Source organism: Polypterus senegalus, chromosome 11 (assembly GCF_016835505.1).
Source record: "Polypterus senegalus isolate Bchr_013 chromosome 11, ASM1683550v1, whole genome shotgun sequence".
Lineage (NCBI taxonomy): Eukaryota > Metazoa > Chordata > Cladistia > Polypteriformes > Polypteridae > Polypterus > Polypterus senegalus.
In genome coordinates, this window is record NC_053164.1 from 150990299 (window position 1) to 150999335 (window position 9037).

The 9037-nt window shown below is 45.2% G+C and overlaps 1 protein-coding gene across 1 annotated transcript in view; it reads right to left on the reverse strand.

The window, feature by feature from the left end:
* The window catches only part of gas2l1 (growth arrest-specific 2 like 1), an 83437-nt gene that overhangs the window by 33390 nt on the left and 41010 nt on the right, over window positions 1-9037 (reverse strand). The window contains exon 3 of the mRNA XM_039769901.1: window positions 2163-2270. Coding sequence (XP_039625835.1) covers window positions 2163-2270 — 108 coding nt within the window. The remainder of the gene's footprint in view (window positions 1-2162; window positions 2271-9037) is intronic.

The following is a 9037-nucleotide window of genomic DNA, read 5'->3' on the forward strand; positions in this document are numbered from 1 at the left end:
TTGGTCTCAGTGCAAATGTTTGTGTACATCCTGTAGGCCACTGTTCAGTTATGTACTATAATACATACTGTAATAGGTTGACTGGTGAATTTAATGTTTTTGTTTTACTTCATCCATCACCCCTATCCATTATCATAACCGCTTTATCCCAACTGGGGTCGCTGGGATTGGGGGGGTAGGCAGAGCCTGTCCCGGGAACAACAGGCGCAGGCAGGAACCAACCCTGGGCGGGCGCCAACACACCACAGGGTGCACACACTCACACAGCCACACTCACACAATTACAGGGTAAATTTAGACTCACCAATCATCCTACCCCGCACACTTTTGGACTGTGAAATCGGAGCCCCCGGCAAAAACCCATGCGAACACAGGGAGAGCGCGCAAACTCCACACAGAAAGGACCTAGATGTTTTACTTCAGTTTTAATTAAATAAATAAGACCTGCTTTCCTTAATTCTCTCCTTAAGCTGCAATTAATTTTATTTTACCAAGACCAAGCTAGATCTTAAAAAGACTTACAAACACATGTATAAAGGATGCAGAATATCTTGGAATTATCGTTATCATCAAAGTCCCAGAAAATAAAGATTTTTTCCCAATGTCGCAAACCCCTAATTCTAAGCAGTCATCAACCACAGCACCAACTGCGGTCATTTCTGCTCTTGTGAAAAGAATGGAAATAAACTGGGAGAAGGAGAGGCAAGTTCGTTGTACCATGTGAACATCACTGACTTTTACAAGTACAAAAAATTTACACCGGGTGTTACAGACTCAAATCAAAAGTATGATAAATGATAAGATAGCTGGCTGCTTGCGCTGATCGACACATTTGCAAAACAAAAGATGTTGATGGACAGGTGGAAAGGAATTTAAGGAAGCCCGGGATTAAGAGTTTTTTCATAGGCTTCAGGGAATCTAGTATTACGCATCTGCAGAACATATACATTTCTGTTACATGTTATACAGATGCTTGAGTATCAGCATGGGATTTACATTCACTCTCAGAATGTTCTGCATGTAGTTCCAGTTACAGTACAGTACATCAACCAATTTTCAAACTCACTTTTTTCAGTTTATAATCATGTGGTGCTGGTAACTATAATGACAGCAACTGGAGCAAAGTAGGTACCAACCTTGGATCACATACCAGTCAACACCACACACACAACATACTCACTCACCACCAATCATCAATCTAACATTTGTGTATTTTGATAGTGAGAGAAGGATTATATGTAGACACTGCCTGTGTACACATACTAAATTGAGAGATTATACAGCTGCTGTATGTATTCACTCAGTGTTGTTAACTTTCATAACAGGGCAAACAGTCATGTAGCTTAACTCATAATGGTGCTTAAAGATTAATGTATACCACTCTAATCATATGATATTTGTAGCAGCTCTGAATTGCAGAGAGACACAGTTATTGAGTGCTGCTAAAACCACTTACTTTACTACAGAAAAAAATAATGCTAATCTTGTGTCACTCATTTGGTTTTGGCAAAGGTGGGGTCAACCAGTACAAAAAAGTAAAATAAAATGAACACAGAAAAAAATAATCTTCAAAGTTGAATAGTTTGTGGGCAATGAATATCCATTAATGAGTACACCAACTGATGAGGTAATTGCTGAAGTTACTGGTTAGTCCAGTTATATAGTAAATTATGTTCGCGTCCATAGATATTATTATTATTATTATTATTATAAGTAATGTATGTTTTGAGAACTTAATGAGTGAAAGCTTGACAACAAATACAAACAATAGAGATTTCAAAAAAGACATCCTCAAAATGATAAATGCAAAAGAGAAAAGAGAATGAGAAAAATAAAAGCATCTTTACTTTATAACATTGGAAATTTTAACTAACAAGAGATTTCTTCCTGAATATACAGTTCACACAACTGATCTGAAAAATGTTAATTTACGAAAGCAGCTTTAAAAGTTATAAAATGAGATGTTGCATATGCACATGGCAAGATATATCAGGTACATCATAATGATATTACAAATATTTCTAAAACCCTTGATAAAATATTCACCCAAACTCTTAAAACCCACCTCCTCACCAATGTGTTGCAATTAGGTGTTCCCACATCTGTCAAAAATAAATATGGAACCTGTTATGGCACCAAAAGAAAGGGAAATATGTTCATACCCTGATGAAAATTAGTGCACTGGAGTCACCCACTTTGTACTTTCCTTCAGATACCTTGATCATTGGAAACTGAGAAGGGCAGGAACAATGTCCCAAGATTTCCCTCACCTGTTGAAGTAAATGAAAATAAATGAAACAAACATTTAGTATAAAAAGGCATCAATGAAATGCATATTAAGTAGTATACACACACATATAAATAAATATTACATATATGGGGACTCTGGTGGCAGAAAGATATAAGAAGCCCCAATAGGTCCTCTCAAAACATGTTCCTAGAAACAGCTAGACAGCAACACTGGGGTCTGAGATTCAGGTCTGTCCCAGAGTCAGAGAGTCCCATATGGTGTGTAGCTCTGTGGGTGCAGAGATGGGAGACCTCCTTGGAAAGGTAGATAGCCAGAGCAGGGTTGGATCCAGTAGTCATTGTTCGTGTTGGAAAAAATAATATATTTGAGAGCAAATGTTGTCAGTGCTGCAATTCAAATTTAACATGTCAGATGCCAAGTTGAGACGCAGCACTGACAAAGCGGTCTTCTCTGAAGTTCTGCCAGTGCCACATGCTAGCCCAGGTAAGACCAGTGAGATTAGAAAGTTTAATACAAGGTTCAGATCTTGGTGTAGAACAGAGGGCCATAGGTTTATGGAGCATTGGGATGACTCCTGGAACTGCAATGACATTTTACATTTGAATTGTAAGGGTACCACTATATTGAGGAGATTTATGAATAGATTAGTTGAGAATTGTTTAAAATTAGGGAATGGGGGCAGGGAGATTAGGACAAGCCATGTTTAGAACTTCACATAAAAAAAGGAACAGTAAACACAAATACACAAGATAATTTACTTAACTTAGAAATGTCTAGTCCAAAGTTAAGTAATACATTGTTTGCTTTACTATTATGAGTATCAAAAATTAATCAAGTTACTTTAATTTGTATTTGGTGAAGTGTAATTATTAGGTCATAGCAATGAGACAAACTGGAGTAACTGTACAAAAGGCGAAGTAAACAGAAAGAGTTTTAAAATGTACTCTGCAGCCATTTAACACAGTTTATTAAAATACCAAAAACAAGTTCTGTCTGTATTCAACATTTTTAATAGGTTTTAATTTAATAAGATGATTGAACATTAGGGTCTACTGACCATAATACAATGTACTTCACAGTGTTTTGACAGAATGAAAACACAAAAAACTGTTACGTTTAACCTTTATAGGTAGAGGTTTGAGCAGATGCAGGAATGTCTATCATGGGTAAACTAGGATAAGTTTTTAAGTGTGGAAACAGTCTGAAGATAGAAGGGTGTCTTAAATTTGCCACAATATACAAATATGAAAAGGTTCTAACATCTACAACATCAACAACAATTTATTTCTTGTATAGCCCAAAAATCCCACAACAAATGCCTCGATGGGCTTTAACAGACCCTATTTTTTGACAGGTTCCCTCTGCTGCTTTGATTGTCTAAGAAAACAAGAAGAAACAAATATTGGAAAGGCCAATTCAGAGAGAGACTCCCTTCTAAGTAGACGTGCAATATAGGTTAAAAAATTGGGTAAATACAACACACAACACAGAATAAAAGTAATCCTCTTCAAAGAGCTAGAGAAACAATCATTGCCATCTCAGAAATTCAACAGTACAAAATACTTTGTTCTTGCACAGTGCTCCTCACCAAGCGCTGGCGCAGTGCATTGTAAACAAAATCTCAAGGCAACAGTTATATAAAAATTAATTTTCCATCGACAAGATTCCACTGTGTCTATTCTCCATGCCTCCCAACTCTGATATATACCTTTAACTCTCCCCCAATTTTTAACTTACTTGACCTCAAATACCAGTATGAAGATTCCCCAAGATGTCCTAAACTGCATTCAACTCTTTGGTTGCAGAGTTTGCAGTAGCCCAACTTATTCATACATCTTGTGATAAGCTAGATAATCACCATCCTACATTTTGAGTCCTAAATTGTTCCACAACTGTAAACAAAGGAAGCAGTCCTACTGAGGATGGACAGATTCCAAAACATTATATGACGTTCTTGTTCTCTGCTCTTTCAAACATTGTCATGGGTACCTCATAAGCTGTAAGCAAAGACAGGTATCTGTATAAAAGCCCCTGATGGCAAGGCCACAGCTTCAACTTCCAAGAGAGTCCTAATTAATACAGTCTTACTTAGCCACACTTGCTGTACTGCTGATCATCAGTGCTAACATGCTGTTTATCTGATAAGATTTTGTCAACTAACTACTAACTGAAATGATCACAGACAGAACCAGGAGCAGGAGTTGAAGTATATCTCACACAAACGATTAAGCAAGCTACTAACAAAGCATTAAATACTGGAACAGAGTCATAGATCATTTAACAGGTGATTAAAACCATTATATATTGTAACGACCCAGCAGCAAGCGCTGACGGAGTGACGCCTTATGGGTAATTTATGTAAATAGTTTGTGGGGAATTTATGGGTAATTTATGTAAAAGCTTATTGTTGTGTCAAAAATTAACTAAGTTCGTAATTGTCTTTCCTGTTGTAAGTGTTGTATGTGTTTGTGTTCAACCGGTGGGGTGGGTTGGGTTATCGCCGTCTGGGGTTGTGTAAATGTAAATAGTCACCATCAATGAGAAAGATGGCTCTGTAAATGACCTTGACCATGGCTATTCAATGAGTTTTAAGCTTTGTTTTACTGGCTATCTGTAATAAAAAGATACAACAGGACAGAGCTATATCATTGCTAAGGTTCTATCTAAGCAATTATTGCCGAGACACTCGGAGTCGTGCGGTGTATGGGACACGAGTGCTCGTTATCTAAAGAGCTGGGTGCAGCTGCGTGCATAACGCTGGCAATCTGCTAGCCGACAGCTTGGGAGAGGTGCACAGCAGAGTTCGGCTCTAAAATCTTTTGAAGACTCCACCACGGGTCGCTACATTGGTGTCAGAAGTGGGAGACCAGGCTGTTTAGAAGACGCCGTTATGGAACAGAGTCTTGAAGAATTAGAGCGTGCCATCTTAGAGAACAGCGTTACGCTAGAGCGCTTGATCAGCGGAGCTGTGCAGAGAAAAGAGGGAGACCGGCCTGATGGTGCCAGTGTTCCCCGGACAGTGTTGCGATCTTCTAAGCACGGCCAGAGTGGGCCGTCGGCTGCCGCAGTGATACCCCAGGTTACCAGTCGGCCGGTCCTCTTCTCACGGTCACCTGCTAAGCTGCCGCGATACAGCGGATTGACGCCCTTAGAGCCATACCTTGCACAAGTGGATCTGGCTGCGATACACAATGAGTGGAACCGCGAGGAAGCTGCAACACACTTGGCCCTTGCCTTGGAGGGTCCCGCACTTCAGGTACTCATTGATCTGCCATCGGAAGAGTGTCGTGATCTTCAGGCTCTCACCGCTGCTCTCACCCGTCGCTTTGGACAAAGAACTTCAGCAGAATGCAGCAGAGAAAAGCTGACTAGCCGACGTCGGCGTGAAGGTGAGAGTGTAGGAGCCTTTGCCGCTGACATCAGGGTATATACACGAAAAGGTTACCCTACTTTCTCGACAGCAGCGAGGGAGGAACTCAGTCTTCATGCTTTCCTGCGGGGCCTCACACCAGAACGTCTTCGCCAGCATGTCTGTCTATCGTCACCCCGAGATTTGAGCGAGGCACTACGAGAGGCTGAGCGGGTTGAAGAGGTACTACAGGCTGAGTCACCGACAAGACGAACGCCACGCCCGAGTCGACTAACAAGAGCAGTTGAACGAAGGGTGGAAGGGGACCCGTCTGAGGTAGTGGAGGTCAGCGCGCCAACCAACATCAACCCCCGACAGAGACAACGAGTAGACTGCTGTTTCGATCATGCGGAGAACCAGGGCACTTTGCCAGGGATTGCCCTGCCCCAAGTCCTTTGCCTCGTACAGCATCACGCGGGAAGCGACATCGGGTGAGGCCGTGAGGTGACCCTCGCTCCGTTTTCAGCACCCCTCCACAATGACTGCTTTAAAGTTGGGCGCTGTGGATTTTCCACTGGACTATACCTAGACTGCACTATTGACGGACGGCCATGCAGTGCTTTAGTGGACACGGGGTCCACTATTTGTTTGCTACGAAAAGGAGTGTTGCCCGAAACCGCTAGTCTTCTTCCAGAGGGCTGGACCCCCACAAATAGCGAACTACGCACTGTTATGGGTGAACGGACAGTAATGCCCGGAAAGAAACTGTTATCTGTGTTGGTAGGGACGAGCCAGACCAACCACGAATTCTGGCTTGCGGACATTAAAGACCAGTGCATTATTGGGTTGGACTTGTTGGCCCACTGGGGAGCACGTGTTGATGTGTCAAGGGCCGTCCTTTGTTTGGGTAATGAGACTGTGCCGCCGGTCGGGCTGGAACCGTCCTGGAAGGACTGCCAGAGTGGATTCACCTGGACACCACTGCTCACCGGCTCCCAACCATTGTTTGGAAGTGGCAAGGGTTCAAGAGAACCCCCAGGAGAGTATTGCTGGACAGTCAAAATTATCGCACGACCCCCCATCAGCTGAGACGGTTGCCGCTGTGGAGGAATTGGGCCATCGAAGTGGTGAACATCTGAGCACGCCACAGCAGGAGCAACTCCAGAAATTACTGAACGACTTTGTGGACATTTTTGCGGCTCGAGAGGAGGACTGCACCAGAACCTCGTTAGTAAAACACCACATTGACACTGGCCACGCCGCTCCCATTCGTTTGCGCCCCACCGATTGCCTCTTGCAAAGCGCCAAGCTGCCAAGAATTGATTCGAGATGGTAACCAACGACATCATTGAGCCTTGGACAGTCCCTGGGCGCACCCATGGTCATGGTGCGGAAGAAAACGGGGTTGGCGCCTTGTGTGGACTTTCGTAAAATTAAATGCAGTCACTCGAAAAGACTCTTACCCACTGCCCGCATCGATGATGCATTGGACTATGTGGCTGGATCCCGTTGGTTCAGCACCTTGGACTTGCGCAGTGGATATTGGCAGGTAGAACTGGCAGCAGAGGACCGACCCAAAACTGCATTCACCATCGGACAAGGGCTGTGGCAGTTTAAGGTAATGCCGTTTGGACTTTGTAATGCACCGGCCACTTTTGAAAGACTAATGGAGCGGGTCCTAAAAGACATTCCCCGAACCCGTTGTGTGGTCTATTTAGATGATCTGTTGATTCATGCCAGAGACTTTGACCAGGCTGTGCACAATTTAAGGGAGGTCCTGACCGCCATTAAATAGCGCCGGGTTGCGGTTGAACCCTGAGAATGCAATCTTCTCCCGACAGACCCAGTTTCTAGGGCACATAATCAGCGAGAGTGGGGTGGCTACAGACCCAGCAAAGGTGGCTGCCGTGAGCAACTGGCCCCCACCAGCCAACATCACCGAACTGCGGAGCTTCCTGGGTTTAGCCTCATATTACAGGAGGTTTGTAAAAAACTTTGCAACCATTGCCAGCCCCTTGCACCGACTGACGAGTAAGGGCCAACAGTTTGGGTGGACGGAGGACTGCACAGCCGCTTTCCAACAATTAAAGGCTGCCCTCGTCAGCGCGCCTGTCCTGGCGTACCCTGACCCCAACCAACCTTTTGTGGTGGACACTGACGCTAGCAATGTGGGGATTGGGGCCGTACTCTCACAGAAGGGGAGGCTGGAGAGAGAATGGTAGCTTATTACAGCTGCAGCCTCAGTCGACCGGAGAGGAATTACTGTGTCACTTTCGGCCCTACCTATTGGGCACTAGGTTCACGCTGCGGACTGACCATGCTAGCCTCACCTGGATGTTGAATTTCCGGCAACCAGAGGGCCAGGTGGCAAGGTGGATGGAGATTCTACAGGAATAGGACTTTGAGATACAGCACCGACCGGGACGGCAGCATGCCAACGCTGATGCCCTCTCCAGGCGTCCATGCCTCAGCAATGAATGTCGATATTGCCGCCGACAGGAAGAAAGGGGTCTGGGGCCATCGTCAGCATCCGCAAGGATAGATGACACTGTTGGAGTAGGGGAGCCGTTAACTATTGACCAATTGAGGCAGTTACAGGCTGAGCGACCAAGCGCTAGAAAAGGTAAAGGGCTGGTTGGAGACACAAGAACGTCCCGATTGGCAAACCGTGTCGTCACAGGGGCCTGAACTCAAACTACTACACTCCCAGTGGGGCAACTTGGAGTTGCACGATGGCGTAATCTACAGACGGTGGCAAGCACCCGGGGGGGGAATTGACCGACTACAACTGCTGGTTCCCCAGGCTTTGCGCGCCGAGGTCCTCCGATGGGTCCACGGAGCTGCTGGATCCGGACACTACGGAAACGCCAAGACAGTGCGTCGACTACGACAGCGGTTTTATTGGCTCGGGTGTCGGCAAGACGCGGAGCTGCACGTCCACTGCTGTGACATCTGCACTGCGCAAAAAGGACCTGGTCAACGTTCTCACGCGCCATTGCAGCAATACCTTGTCGGGCACCCATGGAAGATTGGAGTGGACATACTGGGTCCTTTTCCTGTAACGGAAGCGGAAATCGCCGTTTTGGTAGCAATGGATTACTTCACCAAATGGCCAGAGGCGTATGCAGTTCCGGATCAGAGTGCCTCCACAGCGGCTCAAAAACTAGTGGATGAAATGTTCACTCGATTTGGAGTTCCGGACGAGCTCCACAGCGATCAGGGGCGGAACTTCGACAGCCGTTTGTTCAGGGAGGTGTGTCAGCGACTGGGGGTGAAAAAGACCAGGACCACCCCCCTTCACCCGCAAAGTGATGGATTAGTCGAGCGATTTAATCGCACCCTGGCCACTCAACTGGCAATCCTGACCAGTCAACACCAGCGGGACTGGGACCAACATTTGCCTCTGGTCCTGTGGGCATATCGGACAGCAGTGCAAG